At 57.6% G+C, this 22,872-nt stretch overlaps 6 protein-coding genes across 6 annotated transcripts; 4 read left to right on the top strand and 2 right to left on the bottom strand.

Annotated features, from left to right (window-relative positions):
• Positions 1–541: 541 nt before the first annotated feature.
• Positions 542–4,778, top strand: PLICBS_009101 (uncharacterized protein; the record flags this gene model as incomplete). Its single annotated transcript, XM_065601551.1, has 4 exons — positions 542–783; positions 845–3,875; positions 3,924–4,262; positions 4,314–4,778. 4 exons carry the CDS (start codon positions 542–544, stop codon positions 4,776–4,778), a joined length of 4,077 nt encoding a protein of 1,358 aa, XP_065457623.1.
• Positions 4,779–6,636: 1,858 nt separating this feature from the next.
• On the top strand, positions 6,637–7,414 carry PLICBS_009100 (uncharacterized protein; the record flags this gene model as incomplete). The annotated part of the gene is made up of 3 exons (XM_018327885.1): positions 6,637–6,923; positions 6,996–7,263; positions 7,346–7,414. 3 exons carry the CDS (start codon positions 6,637–6,639, stop codon positions 7,412–7,414), a joined length of 624 nt encoding a protein of 207 aa, XP_018173601.1.
• A 2,245-nt stretch (positions 7,415–9,659) lies between these two features.
• PLICBS_009099 (uncharacterized protein) lies at positions 9,660–11,303 on the bottom strand (the record flags this gene model as incomplete). The annotated part of the gene is made up of 5 exons (XM_065601550.1): positions 9,660–9,726; positions 10,276–10,450; positions 10,510–10,534; positions 10,626–10,801; positions 10,850–11,303. The coding sequence occupies 5 exons, from the start codon at positions 11,301–11,303 to the stop codon at positions 9,660–9,662; spliced, it is 897 nt and encodes a 298-aa protein (XP_065457622.1).
• Positions 11,304–12,600: 1,297 nt separating this feature from the next.
• On the top strand, positions 12,601–14,401 carry PLICBS_009098 (uncharacterized protein; the record flags this gene model as incomplete). Its single annotated transcript, XM_018327884.1, has 5 exons — positions 12,601–12,759; positions 12,825–13,307; positions 13,372–13,817; positions 13,874–14,082; positions 14,133–14,401. The coding sequence occupies 5 exons, from the start codon at positions 12,601–12,603 to the stop codon at positions 14,399–14,401; spliced, it is 1,566 nt and encodes a 521-aa protein (XP_018173600.1).
• A 2,871-nt stretch (positions 14,402–17,272) lies between these two features.
• On the bottom strand, positions 17,273–19,620 carry PLICBS_009097 (uncharacterized protein; the record flags this gene model as incomplete). The annotated part of the gene is made up of 2 exons (XM_018327882.2): positions 17,273–19,431; positions 19,614–19,620. 2 exons carry the CDS (start codon positions 19,618–19,620, stop codon positions 17,273–17,275), a joined length of 2,166 nt encoding a protein of 721 aa, XP_018173598.2.
• Positions 19,621–21,408: 1,788 nt separating this feature from the next.
• PLICBS_009096 (uncharacterized protein) lies at positions 21,409–22,658 on the top strand (the record flags this gene model as incomplete). Its single annotated transcript, XM_065601549.1, has 2 exons — positions 21,409–22,074; positions 22,185–22,658. 2 exons carry the CDS (start codon positions 21,409–21,411, stop codon positions 22,656–22,658), a joined length of 1,140 nt encoding a protein of 379 aa, XP_065457621.1.
• Positions 22,659–22,872: the final 214 nt, after the last annotated feature.

Below are 22,872 nucleotides of genomic sequence, written 5' to 3'. Positions count from 1 at the left end.
CGGGACGCGACAACATTAGGTTTGGCTATGCACGGTATTAGGGCTTGCGATGCACGCCGTTTAGCAGATTCAATTGCAACGTTCGTTCATTGCTCCGGAGATGCGCTGTCAAGGCACTGTACCTTTCCTTTCATCCTCAAAATGCCCTCGCCCCGTTTGCACTCCGGCGCTTGGCTGGCGTGACACTTCAGTGGCGCTGCAGCAACGGCCGCGAGGGACCCAGTGCCCCACCCGAGCTGCCTGCACCAGAACCCCTCCACTCCGCCGCCTGCCTGGAGCTCCCACCTCTACCCCACCAGCTCCGGCGCGAGCCAACCTCCCTCGTCATCATCACCATCTTTTTGGACCCCCCATACTGTTGCATCTCCTCTGCCGCCGCCGAAGCATCCCCGTAGGAACACGCCGCAGGCAGTCGAGCCTCTGGAGTCAACGCGGCGACCGCGCACTCCACGGAAGCCAAGGCGTGACGTTCTCGGAATAGGGCCTCACCTGCCGCAGTTCAAGCGCGACCCACGACGAGGCCGTTCGTCGTTCGCCCACCATGGCGTCTCCGGCAGTGACCAACCCGCCGTCACCCCAGGCGGTCATGGCTCACATCCGCAAACTGAGCGACGCGGACCCGGACTTCCGGTTCATGGCATTGAACGACTTGCTGCAGCTCCTAAACAACTCCAAGCCCGACTTCCTGCACCACGACTACAACATCGCGGCTCGGGCTGTTGATAGTGTCATCAAGACGCTCGATGACCAGAATAGCGAGGTCCAGAATCTGGCGATCAAGTGGTGAGCATCCCAAGGCCGAGTAAGCTACATATGGGTATCCCAGGTGCTGACCAACACACAGCCTCGGTCCGCTTGTGGGCAAGGTGCCTGCAACGATCCTTCCGCCGATGATCGACAAGCTGTCCTCCCTGAAGCTGAAGAATGCAGTCGACAACACGGTTCCGTCTTTGGCTCTCCGTTCCGTTGTGACGGCCCTCCCCCGCCCTGTCCCGGGGTTGCCCGTTACTCCCGACATCAAACAGGCATACGAAGCCATCCACCGCGTCCTGATCCCGCGGCTCATCGGGCCTGGCCCTAAGACTCAAGTCCCAGAAACGACTCTGGACTTGCCACCCGTTCCCACAGGGCTCCTGCAAAATGAGGACAGCATCAATGGGGAGGCCGTCGACGTGCTGATAGATTTGGTGCGCTGCTTTGGCCCTCTCCTGCAGTCGGTGGAGGTGGAAGCCACCGTCCAGGTGGTGATGCAGCTTCTTGAGAGCACCAAGGGCACATCTGTTGTCAAAAAGCGAGCCGTGGTCGCCATATCCATGCTTGCAGTATACGTCACGGACGATCAGCTCGAAGACGTCGTTCAGCGTCTCACCTCAGGCCTTTCGCAAGCCAGCACCAGTGCTGTGACCCGAAAGCTATACATCGCTATTCTCGGGAGTATGGCCAGATCGATCCCTGCCCGCTTCGGCCCTCATATTGCCAGGACGGCTCCCTTTGTTCTGCAGGCATTATCCGAGAACGAGCTCGAGCAACACATGGAGAAGTTGAGCGACGGCGAAGATCTGGGACAGGACTTTAACGAGATTCGCGAGTCTGCTCTGGTGGCGCTTGAGGCTTTTTTGGCATCCTGCCCGCAGGAAATGCGACAATTTACAGACGAAACGATCGCTTCCATCGTTCGGTATGTCAAGTACGATCCCAACTACGCTGTCGATGACGATGACGACATGGAGGTGGACGAAGAGGACGAAGATGCCGACGACGACGACGACTTTGAAGAAGACGACGGATTCGAGGACGACGATGACGATGCGAGCTGGAAAGTCCGACGATGTGCCGTCAAGGCCATGTACACTCTGATTGCGACCCGCGGAAGCGGAGATCTCCTGGACAATGGCGTGCTTTACAGCCAGGCGGCCCCGCTCCTCGTCAAGCGGATTGACGAGAGGGAAGAAAACGTGCGCCTAGAAGTCATTACCGCCCTCTCGCTTCTCATCCGCAAGACCGGCGAGGGCCTGCACATGACAGACCTATCCCTGGACGAAATGGAGCCCGAGCCCGTGGGCCACATCCCACTTAACCGTAAGAGACGGAGACAGAGCAGCGGCGGCGGCAGCGCGAGCGCGTCGAGATTCATGGCGGCGCCAGGGCTAACATCACCAGTGTTGGAAAAGGTACCCCCAACTGGTCCTCGCGCCGACTTGTCCGGCCTCATGCCCAGCATTGTCAAGGCCGGGACAAAGCAACTCAAGGCCAAGACGGTGCCGACGCGTCAAGCCATCATCAACATGTTCGACGACTTGTTGTCAACTCAACGAGGCGGTTTCTCCGACTATTTTGCCGATATTATTGGCCCAATCACCGAAGAAGCCAAGTCGGCCAGCTCTGTGAACGTGTCATCGTCGCTCGCCTCTGCTGGTGGATCTTCGTCTGCGACGCCAAGCACCTTGCGGATTGCGGCACTGAGACTGATCAGCGACATCTGCAAGACGCACTCGTCATCACTTCTGCAGCCCTATCTGTCCAAGATTGTCGCAGCGGTCACAGCCGCAGTTCACGATCGGTTCTACAAAATATCCAGCGACGCTCTTCGCACCGCCGAGGAACTTGTTAAGACCATCACCCCTCCTCGTTCGCGAAATGCCGGCGTCAAGTACAAGGCGGAGCTTGAGAAGCTGTTCGAGGTAATCTTGGATCGCGGATCCGCCAACGACGCCGATGCGGAAGTCCGCCAGCGGGCGATCCACGCCCTCGGCGTCCTTGTGTCACGCACATCCTCCTCAGAAGGATCTCGGCTCTTGTCGGACGAAAAACGCAAGGTGGCGTTGGAAGTGCTCCGGGATCGACTGAAGAATGAGACGACTCGACTCGCCGCCGTGCGCGCGGTGGACAATGTGGCTGCATTCGCTGTCACACCCGGTCAACTCGACAAAGACTGGATACAAAGCGTTGCCTTGGAACTATCTTCCCAGCTTCGCAAGGCCAATCGGTCTCTACGCGGGTCAAGTGTGGTGGCGCTCAAGCACCTCGTCCTGTCCAAGGCCGCACAGGGGCAGCTCGAACCCTCGACCATCCAAGGAATAGTCGCTGCGCTGATGCCTGCTGTTACTAACAGCGACACGCACCTACTTGGCCCGGCACTGCTCGTACTGGCCAGCATGGTGCAGACCGACCCCGCCCTGGTCGTCACAGACGACATGGTGGCTGCCCTCTGCCAGCTGCTCAAGTCCCACTTCGCTAGCATCGTACTGGATCAGCTCCTTGAGCTAATGGATCGAGTCGGGCAGAGCGGCACCGCCCAGCAGCTGATGCGCGGTCTTCTCAGCGAGGTTAGTGTCCTCGGTGACCCATCCGTCGTCGGCAAAGTGATAGGTACGCTTTTGGTGACGGGCGGTAACTCCACGGGCGTGTCGCTGGACAGCTTCGTCTCCGAGCTGCAAACTAGTGCTCAGACTGGCGATGAAGCTCGGGTCAGCCTCGCGCTCGCCGTTCTTGGAGAAGCGGGCTTCCGCCTCGGCGCGCAGTCGCCGTTGCAGCCAGATCTGTTCCTTGCTCAGTTCCACGCGGAGCCAGACAAGGTATCTCTAGCTGCAGCCATCGCCCTTGGACGAGCCGGTTCCGGCAATGTTTCCCAGTTCCTCCCGGTCATCCTCAAGACCATGCAACAGGGCGGGAATACGCAGTACCTGCTTATTCAATCCATCAAGGAAGTCTTGCAGTCTATTCCTGTGCAGTCGACCGACCTACGCGACTACGCGATCGCCATCTGGGACCAGCTTCTGACGGCCTCGGAAAATGCGGACAACCGAGTCGTGTGCGCAGAATGCGCTGGCCGCCTTGTGATCCTTGATCCTAGCCTGTTCATGCCGAAGCTCGAGGTAAGTTTGTGACCCAACATCTCGACTTTGCATCGCTAACAGTACCAGACGCTGCTGAAAGCCAAGTCGCCTGGTATCCGAGGCATGGCTGTGCAGGCCGTCCGGTACACGCTCCCGGAAAGCGACGAGGCCTTCGATGCAATGCTCAAGCGAACCCTCATCAACATGTTGCTCGTAATGCTGCAAGACTCCGATATGGAGATCCGCCGACTTGCCATGTCAACCCTCAACTCAGCCGCACACAATAAGCCTGACCTGATCTTGCCCCATCTGGGCGAGCTGGTGCCGTTCGTGCTCAGCGAATCAGTCATCAAGCCAGAGCTCATCAAGGAAGTCTTGCTGGGCCCGTTCAAGCACTTGGTGGACGACGGACTGGAAGTCCGCAAGGTATGCCATCCCAGCTGCACCCTCTTGGAACTTGAGACTGACGCGACGCAGAGCGCATACGAGACCCTTTATGCTCTCATGGAGACAGCGTTCACTCGCATGAATAACATCGACTTTTACGACCGAGTGGTCGCGGGATTGAAGGATGACAATGACATCCGCCAGCTGTGTAACCTTATGGTCACCAAGCTCATCGTCATCGACCCCGACGAAACGGCACGCAGGCTCGACTCCATTGCCGAGGCGTACCGTGGCGTTCTTTCCGTCAAGCTCAAGGAAAACGCCGTCAAGCAAGACATTGAGAAGCAGGAAGAAGCCAACAAGAGTGTACTCCGTGTGACACTCCTGCTGGGCGACAAGATGAAGGCCATGACCGGGAATGCGGGGGCGGCCACCTCCAGCGCCGGAGCCGCTGGCGTGTGGACGTTGTACTGGGAATGGGTTAACAAGGAGTTTGAAAAGCAGCTTAAGAGCCTGCGGGAGGAGACAAAGGAGCTTCAGACGAGGATGGTTTGATGGTAAGACGGTGTATTGTTGGCCGATGATGATTAACACGTATTTGCTCTTGCCCTCCGCGTGACCCGCGACATGCTCGCCCTGGGAGATGATTTTCATTAGTGGCACCTGCCTTTGGCCTCTCGTATTTGATTTTGGGCCGATCGCGATGCCTAGACCCTCGACGAATATGCCCTCGCTCGGGTGCAGGCAGCATGGATTTGCTAGACCGCCCGGTCTCACCAGCATAACGGCCCAACAATGCTTTGGCGATGGCTTCATTGGTGCCATGGCAGTGCAACGCGCGACTTTCCAGAAGAATTTGCGCCAGTTATGTCTCGGAAAGTCAAAAGCCTCATTATGGGCAGCGCCACCGCCAGCCGCACCTCGCTGGAGCACGGTGTCCGCCATTGCTTTTTGGCAGGGAGGGCGTTGACAACACAATATCAGCCGCAGCGAGCCAGGCCGGACGGCTTCAACTGTACAACACGAGTTGCACCTCTCGTCCAAGTCGACAGGGTGGGGCCCACGAATAGCCGCGAATCACAGCAACCGCAAGCGCGAAGCCTCACTTGACCGCCCCTATTAATAGGGGGGGCCGTGGGCATCGTCACCATTGGGCGCCATCACTCGCGGGTGCTTGTGCTGGGTCTGGAAGTGCGGCTGTGGTGACGCCGTGGCGGCTCGTACCGACAGGTCTCAGCCCTATGGTTGCTTAACCTGCTGCTGCCGCGTCTAATAGGACTGCAACGTGCGTCGAGCGTAGTCCGTGGCTGCTCCGACCCCAATTTTCAGCTCGTGGCTGCCGTGCTCGGTACTTGGAGAGGGTCCGATCTGACCCCCCGATAGCCGGGTAGCCTCCGTGTCGGGAAAGGTCCACTTGTTACCGCACATGTACTCATTATTCAATAGTATTGATTCAGTTGCCGGGCTGATGGCAGTTGCATATTGTGCGTTGGTGACGGGACGGGGGCTCATAATTCAGTCCTGCCCGGGGATGTAAGCGGCGAGCAGCATGGGAGCTGCAGAGGAGCTGAAGGCATCGTGGAGAGTCCTGATTTGCACGGGATTCCAGTAAGAGTAGCCGAGCGGGATGAAAGACGGGTACAGAATAGGCAGCACAGGCCGCACTATCGTGGCTTGTTGCCAGGTTGAGGCTTTCTGCAGCCCGGTCCCAAGCCATAACCCCCCCTCGCCTCCGGGACCAGTCGACGAGCGGGTTGCAACCGTCAACGGCAAGAGGGCGCAGGCACGCCTTTTGCCCCCGCCCACGAGGCGGAACAAACCGTGCGAGTGCAGAATACGAACTCGATTGGGCGCACTGCCTGCAGGCCCGACTCCAATAGACTGGATGCCCAAGTCAACCTCGTCCTGGATATACCTTGTCTCCTGGATATCGGCGAGTCTGGTGCCTGCCTCCTGACCCAGCCGACTGCACAGCCCGCGACAGGAACTGAGATGGTGGATGTTGGCTAGGCACGGGAGCATCAGCTGAGGGCAGCCAGCGGTGTCTAGGCGAGGCATACCGTGATGCTATTCATGGATGCGGGCATCTCAGAGGTCGATGGTCCCGCGTCGTGGAGGCCGTGCCACGAATAACTGCATTAGGACTTGCCGCCGTTGACGTGGTCGTTTACAACGGCTCAGCAGTCCTAGCTAGGCTACACTTTGCAACAAAGTCAATCCTTCCCTTTGCGTGTTGGCAGTTGAAGCTTTCTATAAATTGGCTCCTCTCCCCGGCCGTTTCTTCAGGAGATTCCCACTCATCCACAGAACCAAGCCAGAGAACCACAGGCACAGAACAGTCGCTTCTTCTTCTCAAGTCTTCACACGACCTTTCTTCCATCACAACAAAACACTCTCGTTCACAGCCGCCAATATGCGCTTCCTCACTCTCGCCGCCCCCTTCATCGGCCTTGCCGCCGCCATTCCCGCCCCTGAGCCTGCTCCCGTCAACAAGCCCAGCAAGGTCAAGATCCACGGCATCAGCCTGCTCGGCAGCGGCTGCCCCGCCGGCACGGCCGACGTCCAGGTCGATGCCACCGGCACGCTCTTCGAGGCGACCTTCTCTGCCTACGAGGTCCAGACCGGCCCGGGCACCAAGGCCATCGACTGGCGCAAGAACTGCAAGCTCACGCTGAACATGGAGTTTGACCAGGGCTTCCAGTATGTGACTCCCAAAGCTTTTCTTTTCCACCTCCAAAGCCTGGGGCAGGTAAACTGACTATTGTGTGCTAGGTTCTCCATTCTCGACACCGACATGATCGGCTTCGCTGAGATCCCCACGGGCGCCAGGGGCCAGTGCTCCAACACCTTCTCCTTCACGGGCAACCCGGGCAACCAGGTCACCTACGCAATCAACCTCAACGGCAAGTTCAGCGGCGACTTCGACCTCCACTCCAACCCCGGCATCGAGTCGTGGTCTCCCTGCGGCGGCAGCACTGCGATCCTCAACATGAACACCGCCTGCAACATCAGCCCGACCCACCTCCCTGCCCTCATTGCTGTAAGTCCCCTCCAGTGCTTCACACCTACAGCCCCCTCGTGTAATCCACCCCAAGACAGGAACGCTAACGATGATACTACAGGTCGACCACATCAGCGGCAAGCTCAAGGTCAAGTTCGCCGTCAAGTGGCGCCACTGCCCCCGCAAGTAAACGCTGCGGCCTACTTGCGTGACTGCCGTGCCTGCCGCGCACGCCTAGACACCGGACGCGGAACTCAGATTCGCTACTGCATTTCTCGGAGAACTAGGGCCCTGGGGGCTTTAGTCAAGACCTGGAGGATGTCAGAAGATGGCGGGGTGGAGGATGGGGGAGTAGAAGTCCGTGCGAATGTTTTTGGCCGATTCTGTGCTTTAGTTGCCCTCACGTCGCTCTTTTCTGCTTGGGGTTCCCTGCCAGCTTCATGTTCGACAAGCTTTACATCACTCCCTAGGCTATAAGCTAATCAAACTCTGCTGCGCAAGTGTTGATCACCTCGTATCACTGGTCCTTGTCTCTTTGTGGAAGAAATACGTACGTAGCATGTGCCACTCAGCTAGCGGAAAGGTCCATACTGCTCAAGGGCATGCCATTAGGAAATGAAGACGGTCTTGAGTCAACCGCCTCAACTATGGCGCAGCGATCTCTTTAGTCGTCGGCCAACAGTCTAGTGCAATACTTGCTGCTACATCAACACGGGCATGCATTCGGGGTCGGGTCAATGACAATTGGCCAAGTCATCCGGCAGGCATTTATATGGAGAATTGCATGAACGGGAAATCGGATCGCAATCGGATCGGTTCTCTTCCGAACGAGAGGTGGCAATAGACTTCGACCAGCTAGTTGCACTACACCACTGCCAACTACACGATACTTATACGATATACGATAATTACGGAGCGAGAACGCTATGGGCTGCAAGGCATGTCTCGAAATTCTCTCTGTATCACGTTCTACTCGTATGCGACGAGCCCCGAATGCATCCCCCTCGCAAAGATGACACTGTTGTTGCCACCGCGTGGATGAATCACCGGGGCATCCGTCACAACCCCCCGTATGGACCGCCAGTGCCTCGTCCATTCTTCCCCATCAAACTCCTTGACGTGAACGGCGTTGTCGACCCCCTGTATCGCCAAAGTTATGTGCTTGCTGTTCCAAGCCACAGCGTCTGGCCTCGACAAAGTGACCCCCCCGAGACTCTCCCAGTCGCCCCAACTGGACCCTTCCCAAGCTCTGTGGGAGACCTCGTTCTCCGCGTTCCGGGTGAAAATGTCCAGTCGTCTGGGCCGAGACGAAACCGCCTGTATGTCGTCCAGGGCGACGCCGCCGAGATTATACCATCCAAAAGGGGAGGGACGCCAGTGCGATCCATGCCAGCCCTTGTGGTATACGGCGTTGTCAGGCCCGCGGATGAAGACGTCGAGTCTCTGCTGTCCCCAGCTAACAACCTTGGGGCTGCCCACAGCGGTACCACCAATACTGTACCATCCAGACCACTCCTTTCCCTTCCACGAATTGTGGTAGATGGTGTTATCCATCCCTCGGGCAAATAGGTCTATCCTGTTAGTGGCCCAGGAGACGGCAGAGATATCTCCAATGATACGGCCCCCCAGCGACTGCCAGCCTCCCCATTTCTTACCATTCCACCACTGGTGCCAACATGCGTTGTCAAGTCCCAGTCCAAAGAGGTCAATGCGGTGGGCGCTCCACGACACGGCCGCCAAATCACCGTAGATGGTGCCGCCGAGATGCTCAGATCCTGACGCGCTGGGATACCAGGTTGTGCCCCTGCCGTTAATTTGCCACTTGTGGTATACATTGTTGTTGGTTCCGCGAACAAAAACGTCCGTCCTGGTCGGTGCCCATGACACGACCGCAGGATGGCCTCCGCCACCGTTAGCTCTCAATATTGCCCACGAGCAATATTGACAACACTGTTAGATAGACGAGCTCACCAGAGAACCTGCCTCCGAGGTTCCACCATTTGTGGTTCGGTGGTCGGGGACTTGCTTTGGCGTTCGGAGAACTACATGTCACGAGAACAGCAAGAGAAAGGGAGACAAGTTGCAGAATGTTAAGTCTCGGCATCGTGATAGAGCAGCGGTTAAAGGTTGCTGGTAAAGCAGTAGAGGCAGTGTCTGCTGAGGCCACTTTATACTGCAAACTGGTGGCAGATTTAATCCTCACCACGCCATGGTTGAACCTGACCCGAGCCAGCGTTTTCCGCTCCTCCGGGGCTAATATAGTCCACTATGGGGCCCATTCGCTCTTACGCGACAAGTTGATAACATGGCCGTAAAGCCATACTTGTGAATCAGTCCAAATCGCATTGATGTTGCCTGCCACGAGCGGGAGACAATCGTATGATTCCCTTATCCCTACTAAACTTATATGTTAAAAACATAGCGTCATCCTGATCTTACGTCTCCGAGAGACTTGTTGTAGGCGGCATGGTCTTAACGATGCATAACGTAAGGTTGCTGACGCTACCATTTGGGTCAGCATCCGGCACTTCCACTCAGCCGAGTAAACCTACAGAGTCGTATTTCGGCTGACAAGAATAATGGTGCAGGATCATCCGAAGGCCATTGACAACAAGAGGTTCAGATGAAGGCACAAAACAACATTCGATGCCTCGTTGGTGTAGTGAGCCAAGGTGGGGGTTAACTTTCCTTGAATTGAACATTTAAGTCGGTGTAAAAAGTCATTGTAAAAATCATTTCCAAGTCACACAGGCTCCACTGACTACGTCGAGAAGATGCCCTGGTATCGCCATGTGGAGAATCAACATAGGCCAGACCTTCACATGTGAGTTATATAATTGACACAGGTTACACGTTGTTTAAAACATGCCTTAAACATCTCTATGGAGGCATATAACCTATGCGTGGATGGTATCTAGTTCGTGTCCCCGCTCCCCATCCCGCCGCAATTGGGTTTCTCTTGCCGGGTTGTGCCATTTTTGACTCCAAGTTTTTGTAACAACAATTCCCCCGCCCTCCACCAAGCTCTTGTCACTTCCCGAGTCCTTCAACTGCCAGAAGGGGCTGTCGTTCTGCGATCGCGTACTGCCATTGCGTTCGCGCGACTTGGGATGCGAGTTGAACGCCGAGGGGTTCGTGTTCGAGCTGCCGTCGTACTGCGCGCGTGATGCTGCCACACGGCCGCGAATGAAGACTGCGAAGGAGGGGAGACAACCGACGACAATCGCTAAACGGATGGCAATGTCAGTACTCTGATAGTTCTTGGCCATCAGTGGGCGTACATACCGACTGCTCCCTCGATGCCCGCCCACTGCAAAGTCAAAGTCAGTCTTGTACACCATTCTGATCCGATGCTTGAAAGCGACAATCTGTTGCACAACGCAGCATGTGAAAGTACGTACCAGCATGAGCCATGTTGTGCTGACTTGGCCCGCACTTGTACTCGACTCCAACGAGACACTGCGAATTATCGCAGTAACCATGGTGATGATGCCGACGATGAAGACGAGGCCGATGCTGATCTTTTCGACGAAGGATATCTTCAAGTTCCAAAGCACCCGGATGGGGACGGCCATAACTGCTCCGATCAGTAGCTGTCAGCAGGGGCGAATCAGGGGAATATTACTCAAAAGGTCGGTTGCCAAGTCTGCACCGAGGCTGAACCATAGACTGATTTCCTTCGCTCGTGCATCGCGGGGAGTTGCGCATTCTCCGGCCGTGAACCAGGCATGCATGGAAGAGCAGCTGGTGAAGTTGCTGATGCAGCACCCGATAAACGTCAGGATCGAGAACACGAGCACTGCCCACCAGATCCTGTTGTATAGCGGCAACCCGTCCGTGAGCCTCTTGAACATGAACAGTAAGCTCCATTTGACTGCCCACAGGGTCAACCAAAAGAACAGCTGGACGACGAAAAACTCTCTCAGCATCACCACCAAGTCATTCGGCAGACTGGCGTACGGCTGCATCTGTCCCGCCGTTATCGCCATGACGTTGAAGAATGTCGGAATCGTCGCAAGGTACAGCGCGGCGGTGATGGCGAAAGATGCGAGCGCGAGGTACATGAAGATGTCCTCCATCTCGAAGGGGATCGTGCGTATCTTGTACCATCGCGCGCCCGTCCGTAGGACCACGAAGACGATTGCGACACAGAGACATGCTACAAGACCATGCTTGGCGTTGTTAGCCGCTTCAACACCACACGAGAGGTCCGTTACACTGCTCGTTGACGTCCGGGCCTTACCTCATCCGCCGTCCGGGACACATTCTGAGACACCATGGTCGGTGATGCGTGGGATCCATGCACACTGCACAGACTCGAGGATCGCCAACGAACGGGACGGGTCGAGGGTCTAATCGAGCGCGCACGGCTCCAAATCTCGGAAACCACGAGTCAATTATGAATGTCGGGTAGATCGGGATCCACGTGACGGACACTAATTAAGTATGTCTTCTTCAGAGCCATTCTTCCAAGCGAGCGCAATACGAAGCCCCTGACCTTGGTTGCTAGATCGACAAGCACGAGACGTGGCGTCTGCCAGCCAGGGCATCCTTCCCTATTCACACAAGCCTCCCATAGTTGGAGAGGTCCATGTCGTTAACTGCTAGGGCAGGATGTTAGCTGTCTCGGGGCAAGTAACAAGGCGACTCGTGGTCCATGTTCCGAGGCTTGTTCGAATGCAACTTGGAACATCGGGACTCGCAAAGTCGAGGATCGCAAGGAGCGGCTCTGCGATCCATGTTCTTTTGCTGAGTTATTTCTGCCGGCAATTCTTCAGCCGCCCCCAAAAACACCCTGCCAGCATGCTGCCAGGGCAGGGTGGCTGTCCCGCCTGTCAAATGGATGGCGTTGAGGCCGGTTATCCATTTCTTCTTGCTAGTGGCCGCCACGCAGGCGGAGCAGAGACCCTTCGACGAGCCTTTTGCTCTCGGCCTTTGAACGGCACGCTTGGCTTTCGACTTTCGAAAGACTGGAGCATCAAGTCCGTCGCTCGAAGCGACGGCCGGTTGTCCCAAGCCAGCTAGCGGCGAGACACGATGGATGACAAGCCCGCCACCCCGGCTGGGGCCCCCGGCCCGACCCCGGTGGCCCCCTCACCCCAAACCTAGCCAGGAAAATCGTCCCGCTCGCGATTGTGTCTTGCTTCTTAGCGAGCCGGTGCAAATTGCGCCCGGAAACAGCGGCTGCCGGGGGAATTGAAGTCGCGCGCCCGCACCCTGTCCATCGCTGCAGGCGGGCTTGATAAAGCTTCAGAAAAGGCCCGGTGCCCACCAATAACTACAGGAAAGCCCCCTCCCTCGATCCTGCAGGTGGTGTCCCAGGAGTTGCATCTTCCTTTGTAGCTTGTCCTGATCTGGCCCCCCACGAGTATCAGGATGCGCCTCCTCAGTCTCGCCCTGCCAGTCCTGCTGAGGCTGGGCCTCGCTCGCGCAACCTTTACCCTAAGCGAGGTCGAAGATCAGATCTCGTCATATCTCGACCAGAACGAGACGATCGCGGAGAGGTCTCTGCCACAGATCGGCTGCGCGGTCGCTGTAAGAAACTCACCTGGTGCCCGTCGCCTGCTCGCAACCACATCATGTGCTGACCGTAATCACAGTGTGGCTTCCTCGCGTTCACGCTGCCAAAGAGGCTCTCATATCCTGACACCCCAGACTATGAGTTCGAGGAGTCGAGGTACTGGTCGCAGCAGCAGGCGCTCACCAGACCGTCTTGCCGCTTCTCTCCTGCCTCGGCAGAAGAGGTCTCTCTCGCCGTCCTGACCTTGCGCCTCACGCAGTGCAAGTTTGCGGTCAAGAGCGGCGGCCATGCTGCCTTCTCCGGCGCCTCCAACATCAAGGATGGTCTGACCATTGATCTGATCAATCTCAACAAGATCAGCCTCTCGGCCGACCAAAAGCAGACTTCGGTGGGCGCCGGCAATGTCTGGTATGATGTGTTCACCTACCTCACGCCCAAGGGCCTGACGGTCATTGGAGGAAGAGTCTCAGCCATTGGCGTTGGGGGCTTGACCCTGGGCGGAGGTATCTCCTTCTTTTCCGCCCGGTATGGATGGGCATGCGACAACGTCAACAACTACCAGGTGGGCCGAATCCATTCTCGCATCCATTTCGATAACCACCCGAGTCGCTAACAAGAATGGGCAGGTCGTGCTGGCGGATGGATCCATTCGCGACGTCAGCTACAAGTCCTCGTACTCCGACCTGTACTGGGCGCTTCGTGGAGGCGGCAACAACTTTGGCATCGTCACGCGCTTCGACCTTGCGACCTATCCCCAGGGCGACCTCTGGGCGGGTGCTAAGACGTTCCTCTACACGAAGGAGACGGCTGCCGCCGTGGACAATGCGTTCTACTACCTCGGCATCAACGGCCCGTCTGACCCCTACGCGCAGACAATCGTCGCGTACGCTTATGCCCAAACGCAGGGCGTCTTTGTCATTGCCACGGATCTCCAATACGGCAAGCCTGTTGCCAACCCGCCCATCTTCCAAAACTTCACGTCGATCCCTGGCGCCATCGCCGACACGATGCGCATCACTGATCTTCCTGGCCTGACAATCGAGTTCAACAACACCAACCCGGGCGGCTTCCGGTATGGTTTACCACTAGCACATAACGTGGATAGCAGAATGCTGACTATGGGACTAGACAGTCGTACTGGACCTACACTGTCGGCAATGACCCCGACCTGATGGCCGAGATGGTCGCCGCCTACATGGATGAGGTCAACAAGGTCAAGGACGCCCCAGGACTCGTTCCTTCGGCCGTCTATCAGCCCATCACCACGAGCATGACGTCTCAATTCTCGAAGAATGGCGGAAACCCGCTTGGCCTCGCTGGCCAGGGTCCTCTGAACGGTACGTGTCCTGCATCACGACTGCCTTCTCTTTACTGACACATAGCACAGTGGTGAACATTGCCATCTCCTGGTCCAACGCCGCCGATGATGCTCGCATCCTCGCTGCCGGACAGAACATGGTTGACCGAGCTGTCGCCGCGGCGAAGGCTCGGGGCCTGGACCATCCATTCCTGTACCAGAACTACGCCTCGCAGCAACAGAATGTCTTTCCCTCATACGGGAGCGACAACCTCGCCAGGTTGAGATCCATTAGCGCCAAGTACGACCCTACCAAGGTGTGGCAGAAGCTGCAACCGGGATACTTTAAGCTCGGCTAGACTAGACACTACCTTTAATATAATCTTAGTAATGATATTACCACAGATGCACCAGACTGAGACACTGCTGCCGTGTTGCGACGTCGTTGGCTTGTAAGGGCTGCTGCGTATCACGAGGATGTGGACGACCAACATGAAAGCCAGGATAGATTACACCAGACTTGAACTACATGTGATACAGATGAATCATGCGACACCAGTTGTATCAGTATTACGCTGGACACAAGGTTGTCTCTACGCAGTTCGGCTATCATCGAGGTTTGTGCTCATCATTAAAGATGACACCGGAACTGCTTTCAGGTCCTACGTAATGCTATGCTACTTGACTTGTTCATCATCCTGAGATCCTGCTTAGCACCATAGTTCTCCAGAGTCATCACAATCCGTTTGAGATCCGCTTAAGAGGCTGAGCCAACTGCAATAGAATGCACCTAGTGTAAAACACCGCAGCCATCGTCGCAGTGAGCCACATACACCTCCAGTTCCTCCAGTCCTCCGACCGCCCCGCGGAGCTTGTTGTGCATATCAACCTGCCTCTTCCAAGGTTGGTCACGCCCGTCGTCCTGAGTAGCTACCACAACCCAGTCAGGTAGGTTTGGCTGAGCGTCTGAGCCTCGCTTTGGCTCGAGCGGGAGGTCAGCAAGGGAGTTCTGGATGGCAGTGACCATTGTGGCGGACTGTGGTCAACGACCGCTTGCTTCTTCGGCTGATGAGGATGGGAACATGAAACAAAATTGAGTGCAGCAGGTTCTGTATGCCAACGACAAGTATTTGAAGGATTACCTGACTTCAACTTCAACGATGAGGCGGTAGGAGGTGTGAAATACGCAGAGAGCATGCTTGCGTGTGATCGGGCACTCCTCGTTTTGGGCTTCAATTCACGTTGCTTCGCATACCCTCGGCTCAGGAGCAGGTCCACCGGCTGTAATCTCTCACATTTCCATCCTTTTCTTTGCCATTGGCAAATGTATGGTTCATTATGTTCCTCTGCAGACGGATGCATGCTGCTGTGCGACTCGCGCAGGACCAGGTGCGACGATCTCCACGTTGCAATTAGGCATGCCCAAGTCTTTGGGCTGGTTTGCTTATCTTTCGGTCAATACTGGTCTTTCCATGCCCATTAACGTAGATAACAAGTAAGATGCCATTCTGTTTTGGGTGTCTGTCGTGATTTCGGACACCTGCTCTTATAGACTTACCTGCAAACGCCCAGAACGACTGCGCTGGTGGCCTGCCCGCGCAAACCAGAGAGAGCCCCGAGCTGGCCGTGAGCTAGAGCAGCGTCTCAACGGATCGTACCAACTGCGTTGCTCACTATGGCTTCAGGAACGATCTGCGCTCCAGTGAAATACCTCAGAAGGCTCCCTCTGTACGACCATGAGAAGCCGTTCCAGTACCTCATTCCGATCCCACCCGACTCGAAAGACCAGCGGACCACAAACGTCGAGTTTGAGACCAGGGGGCAGACTTTTACAGATATCCGACATCGACTCGGCAATTTCGACCTCGACAGCAACGGCTTTGAGGTGAAATCAGTTCCAACTTCTCTCCAGGCTGCAGAGGCAACCGACCAAGACGTGATTCGGGGAAGGTATCTCCCAGAAGTCGAAAAGATCCTGAAAGACAATGTGGCCGGTGGATTTGATCGTGTTGTCTTCTTTGATTGGAGGGTACGAGAACGCGCTGCATCATGTACATCACAAACAAGGCTGTTCTTGCTCATTACTGAGATCATGTCCCCAGGTGCGAGACGCAGCTGTGCCCGAAGAAGCAACGAAGATGAAGATGAGCGACCTAGCTGGATGCCTACGGCCTGTAGGTCACGTCCACATCGGTATGTGCCTGCATCCTCTGTCTAAAAGATCTACTCGCAAAACACTCACCGTTGAGGATCCAGATCATGCACCGAGAGCGATCGTCGGCCGCGTCCAGTCACTACATGTAGCAGGCGACGATTCCAACTTTTTGCTCCGAGGGAGAGTTCGAGTCATCAAGTTAGCTGCCGTACTTACCTGTTGTTCGTATACAGGGTCACATACTAACGCGAGAGTGAAGCGTGTGGCGCCCGCTTGATCATCCCGTCGAGGACTTCCCCCTGGCGTTCTGCGACGCTTCGACCCTGGCGGAGCAGGACATCGTTGAATGCGACCATGTGCGGCGTAATTACAGAGGGGCAACACTGTACCCTCACTTCAATCCGGGTCAGAAGTTCTACTACGTTGGTGGGCAAACGCCCGATGAGGTCGTTCTGTTCAAGATCTTCGACTCGGACCCAGACGTGAGGGCCAAAAGCGAGTAACAATGTCTCCCGCCTACAAAGGCTCAAGCGTTTTGGGACTAACTGGCAACTCTCAGGATGTGCGCATTGCTCCTTTGGTCACCCTTCGCAAACGCCAACCTCGAGGCCGCGGAAGAGTATTGAGGTCAGGGCTCTGCTGTTCAATTACCCCTGAATGCCGCAGTGTAGCTCGATCACGCGCATGGACGTATGGCAGCCCAGATCAGCCCTGCCAGTGAACGAGCAACTTTCAATCTGCCCATGACCAGCCTATGTAGACGCATCGCCGCCCGTTGAGATTGTTACATATTCCCAACAGAGCGCCTGGTCGGCTGCTGCAGTCGATCAATGATGGCCCTGATGATCGTCGTGGCCAGTCTGATGTGCAGAATAGCATGTCTCTGAAGCTGGCTTTCCAGTCACCTCGTAATTCGGGCTTCTTCAGACTCGTTCTACTTCAACGAGAATGCATCGTCCCAGTGCCCGGAGTATGGGATAGCTCCAAGCCTTTCATCCGTAGGCGGCGCCGGCCTCGATTTTGTTTCGCCGCTCCTCTTCATATACTTCATTTCTCACAAGCCAATGGAGTGCCTCTACGCTCGATCCAGCACAGGTTTCTTCTCGTCCGGGTCTGCGTCGGGAACACCGCGCACACCCTCCGACTCGGGAGCGCGATCCGTCATGTCCCCAGCGCCATTGCCGACCTCTACACTGTCAATCGTGTCCCCATCGTCGCTCTTGGGGATCACGTTGGCGCCAATGTCGAGCTTGCCTTCTCCGCGACGGGAGGCGGGCACCAGAGGTGCCAGCCAGCGCGGGAATAGGAAGCCCCCGGCTACCAGGATCAGCGCGATGTGGCCGACGCCGAAGCCCAGAATGTGGAGAGGGTCCTCGCGCAGCTCGTAGAACGACGGGTAGGAGAAGCTGTATACGATGGCGAGGATCGGCGCGGATATGTAGCGGATGAGCGGGCCCCAAAAGGACGGGAGAGACCAGTTCTTGCCGCGGGCAACGACTTGGTTGAGGTCGCGACGGAGTTGGTTGCCCTTGGCCAAGTTAGCGTCTGCATCGATGGTGCCGCGGGGGTAAAGGAAGGGACTCACGGAGTAGAAAGCAACAAACCAGAGCCTCCTGCTGAAGAGGCTCTTGTTCCATACTCGAGGAGCTGCAGCTTCCGGGACCTTGCCGGTCAAGATCGCAACGAGTGTGCACACGATAAATAGGCCAAACCCGACTCCAGCTCCTGCGGCGGGGGACACGGCCTGCGCTATTGTCACGCCGAGTATCATGCCACCAAAGTAGCCGGCATTGTATATCGCAAACGAAGGCAGTCCGACCTGGCCGACGACATCCTTCCAGCGGTACACCGTGGTGGACGACACGCACTCGGCCCAGACAACGAACACGAGGGCCACGTCGTTGGTCCATCGATCGATTCCAGTGAGTAGATAGTAGCCGAACTGTGTGCAATACGGCAGCGAAAGAAGAAAGAAGACGATGACGATGGCCGAGACGACGAGCGGTCGGCTCCAGCGTGGCCGCGCATCCATGACGAGCGTGACGAGGGCGTCGACCATGGCAAAGGCAGAGCTATAGCCAAGCACCATGAGCGTGAAAAAGAGAAGCACCGCCCAGAAGTTGGCGCCCGGCATCTGCGCCACGGCAGACGGCAGCGTGATGAAGCCGACCTCGAAGCTGCCTAGCCGCACCCCGTCCTCGGGAAACAGACCAAGGAAGCCGACGACGCCATACACGGCAAAGGCGGCGATGTTCTCAAACAGCACGTTGCTGGACACGATGAGGATGGCATCCATGACTGCGTTGGAGTACTTTTGGTTATACGAGGCGTAGGTAGTAAAGTAGCCGAAGCCGACGCCCGTGGAGAAGAAAACTTGTCCGCATGCCGTCTGCCAGATCTGCCCGCGGCCGAGCTGCTCGCCGTTCCATGTCGCCCAGAAGAGGCGCACGCCACGTGCGGCATCCTCCAGCGAGAGCGCGCGCCCGATGAGGATGAGCGTGACGACGATGGGGAGGCCCATGGTGAAGTAGACGACTCGGCCGGTGAGGCCCACGCCGCGGAAGATGGACAGCCAGACTAGCAGCCAGGTAAACGCCGCCCAGCCGACCGTCTCGCCGATGAGTGCCACGCCGGGATACTCTGTGTAGTCGAGCACGGCGGAGCCATCAGCGGTAAAGTTACCCGGAATGGGGTCGACGTTGGCAACGACGTCGCGCTCAAAGAACTCCTCGCCGCGGCCCTCCCAAGGCAGCGGGCTGGTGAAGGAGTTGCGGAAATACACCATGATCCAGGCGAGGTTGGCGACGAAGTAGGGGCTCACGACGAAGCCGACGTACAGCATGCTGAGGCCGACGCCGCGCAGGCGGTGCCCGACGCTCGAGTAGGCGACGACGCAGCCGCCGCGGTAGGCCTGGCCGACGGCGATCTCGAGGGCGAGGACGGGGATGGCGATGAGGAAGACGCATAGCAGGTAGGGGAGGAACCACTGCAGGCCGTGGTTGTTGAAGACCTGCGACGGGTACCGCAGGAGGTTGCCCATGCCGGCGCAGCCGCCCATCGAGGCGAGCAGGAAGGCCGCGCGCGAGGGCCACTGGTCGCGCCCGTCGGCGGACTTGTTGGGCGGGGGGGCGAGCCGCGCGAGGAGGCTCTTGAAGGTCATCATGGTGATGGTGATGTCGAGTCGGTCGCGGGGGATCGGGCCATCGGGGGGGTTCGAGGAGTCGCCGTCGTCGTCTGTCGTACCAATGTCAATGTCGTCAGGGGCAAGATATAAAGCTCCAGGAGTTCAGATATATCGCTGCACAGTCGCACGTCGACTTGTAGGGCCCGAAGTTCGAACCATCAAAGGATGCAAGGTGACGGCCCGGGATGTAAGTCCGGAGGCAACGAAAACTCAAACGGGCCAGGACGGGTACCCGTCATCGGCAACTCAGATGTCGACATGCTGGCGGTCGCCGTCGCGCAGAAAACGGCGTCTTGGCAGATGATCTTCGCCGCCCCTTGAGGTAGAGAGTCGGCACTCCGTTCCCCGTCCGCTGATGCCTCGCGTCTTGGCAGGTTGATCGCGCTCCCACAAGGAGCTGATCCGATCGCAAGATGGTGGCGGGCAGCCGGGGGGGCAGGTTTCCACGTTTCCACCTCTCCGTACCAGGTGCTTTCGACCGTTACACACTGCAACGCATGCTCGTAGTATGCAGCGGCGAGTATCGTGGAGACCGAGGCGGGCTCCTTGCACTACTCGTGGGGACGGCCGGGCGAGTCACGCCACAGGGCCCCTGATGGCAACCGTCTCTCGCCAACGTTCCTCGTGGTCGAGCGGGCCACGAGGCACGGCGACATTCGCAGAGGGACCGGCGCGCCAGGGCAGACATCATTGCGGGGACAAGCTCATAAGCATATCCCGTAGCACCGCCGCTCGACGTTCTACCTGTGTCTAAAAACCGGGGCGCCGAGCCGCTTGCGAGTGTCCGTTGCAGGGGCGCGGCGTCGAATGAGTCGCGCCAAAGTCCGGGACTGGACTGAGTGTGTGAGGCTCGAGGGATGCCGTTCGTGCAATGGCCGATGTATTATTGTGAGATAGCTTGAGGTTGGTTGTATTAGGTGAGGCCAGGTCAAGCAAGGTGCCGGAGACTTCGGTGTCTCTGGCGATGTAGTTGCATCCGTCATCTTGTGGGCCGAGGTATTGAGCAGGAGACGGTTAGATCCTGGAACGACCCTGAAATTCACGGGATCTGAGATACACGTCTAGAAGTGGGAACGGGAAATCAGCTTTGCGCTAGAGAAGTTCTACGAAGTACGACTGTTGCTCCAAGTCAAAACCTCATCCGCGTCGCCATTCGCGGCCTGGTACAGGGTAGGCTGGGCCGAGTTGCCGCCGACCGGCCCGCTCCGGATCGTCGGCCGCAGGCCTGCATCAAGCGCGGCCAACTTTATCTTGATAGATCGAGACACGATCAGGGGCATAGCTTGACTGTGAATTGATGTGAGCGTTCATCCAACCGTGTGTGGCCTGGCAGAGCCGCATCCGCCGTCTTGGTATATAGACATCCGATAAGTCGTCTCATCATGTGCACAATGTTGGACTCCGGACATTGGGATCGATCCATGAACTTTGCATAGTCGACGTGGAGTTGTCCGGCACAACGGCCGCTCTCCCCCGAACGAGGTTCCTTGCAAAGTTCGAGAGGACACGATGTCAACAGCAACCCGGGCAGAATACGAGGCGTTCCAGAACCCATCACCAGACCGCACCCTACTGGTTCCTTCGACGCGCGGTCGGCAAGCCACGATTGGTGGGCGCCCACGTTTTGACTCTTTTGAGTGTTCAGCTGCGGTGGGCCGCCCTGCCCTCAGGGAGAGAAAGTTGATGCCTCCCCGCCCCGGTCGTGAGAAGAGTCACGCTCAGGTGTGTGGGTGTGTAGGGCAGGGGAGGCTGAGGTAAATAGTCTGCATTGGCCTGGCATAATGCATACATACCTGCCAAAGTTCATCCTTGTTTACACGTGTAGAGATTGAGAACCCAGCTTGAGCCGTCGGCTGGTCTTTTTACCTCCCTCGATTCATCCTGGAACCAGACATCAGACCAGACTCTCAAGACTCTCGACTCTCACTCACAAGTCATTCATCACCAAGTGGCATTTGCGGAAACACCCCATCACTCTTCGCACGTCAGATTGAACGTCGCCAAACTGTAGACACATTCCGCCACCCATGGCATCACCACTATCATCATCATCACAATCCCGCGCCTGGGTCTGGTCCGCCCGCGGCGCTGCCTCGTCCGTCCTATCCCTCACCTCGCTCCCCGCGCCGACCCTCCCCCCCGCGCTGCCGCTCCCGCGCGACGTCCCCGAGCCCGAAGAATGGATCCTCATCCGCGTCGCTTTTGCGGGCCTCAACGTCGGCTCCATCTGGCAGATGACGCTCGTCCCGGCCTTCCTGCGCAAGGACCCCTGCACCGCCGAGATGGACCTCTCGGGCGAGATCGTCGACGTCTGGCACCCCGACGAGGGCGCCGGCACCGCGCAGAACAAGACGCGGCCGCGCTTTAAAAAGGGCGACAGGGCCGTCGCCATGCTGCCCGCGAGTCATGCCCTGGCGACGGGCACGGGCGCGCTCGCTGAGCTGGTGGCTATTCCTGCGCGCTACGCCGTGCCCAAGCCTGCGGGTGTTTCGTACGCTGACGCTGCGGGATGTCTCCTGGCGGGCATGACAGCCGCGAAGATGGTCGACGAGAGCGCGGCGGGGCCGGGCCACCGCGTGCTTGTCGTCGCGGCGAGCGGGGGCATCGGCACCATGGTTGTGCAGATGGTGAGGCGCGTCGTCGGCAAGGATGGATACATAGTGGGCGTGTGCAGCGGCAAGAACGCGGAGCTGGTGCGGAGCCTAGGCGCCGACGAGGCAAGTAGACAATCACTTACACTTGTCTGCTGGGAACGGCACATAGTCAAGGTATTTAGACTCACCGGCTGACATCTTGAACGCAGATCGTCGACTACACGCAGCACGACAACCTCGCCGCGCACCTCACCGCACACTTCTCCTCCCAGCCCTTCGACACCATCATCGACACGCTCGGCTTCCAGGCGCTGTACCTCGTCTCGCCGTCGTACCTCGTCCCCGGCGGCAACTACTCGTCCGTGGGCATCAAGCCGCCCGGGTTCTCGGTGGCGCACTTCCTGCGCGCCGTGTGGACCATGAAGCTCAACGAGTGGTGGCCCACGAGCCGGTGGTTGCTCGGCGCGGGGCGGGCCTGGCGCGGCGTGAGCATGATGACGCCGACCCTGGAGGACAGGGAGCGCATCGTGGGCATGCTGGGTCGTGGCGAGGTGCGCGTCGTGAGGGACGGGGTGTGGGCGTTTGAGGATGTGAAGGAGGCGTATGCACACCTTGGTGAGGGGCATGCGAGGGGAAAGGTGCTGGTCAAGGTGAATCCGGATGTGGGAGACGATGAGTGTTGATGGGGTATTGAGGTTTCTGTGTGTAATAGCCTGAGCGTGTGTCTTCTCCCCTCTATCAAGACTTTGACTGAAGCGAATTTCCTGAATCTACGCAGTTCCCTCTCACAGCGCGATTCGCTCCCACGATGTGAGAGACTCGTTCGTCTTGGTCGACATGGTGTGGCTGCATGTACATGCTGATCCGCCATATGTAAGAGGTCTGCCTATGTAAAGC

This window comes from Purpureocillium lilacinum (genome assembly GCF_023168085.1).
Source record: "Purpureocillium lilacinum CBS 284.36 DNA, scaffold_7, whole genome shotgun sequence".
Classification (NCBI taxonomy): domain Eukaryota; kingdom Fungi; phylum Ascomycota; class Sordariomycetes; order Hypocreales; family Ophiocordycipitaceae; genus Purpureocillium; species Purpureocillium lilacinum.
The sequence above is the reverse complement of the archived record's forward strand: the minus strand, read 5'-3'. Positions and strand labels throughout refer to the sequence as shown.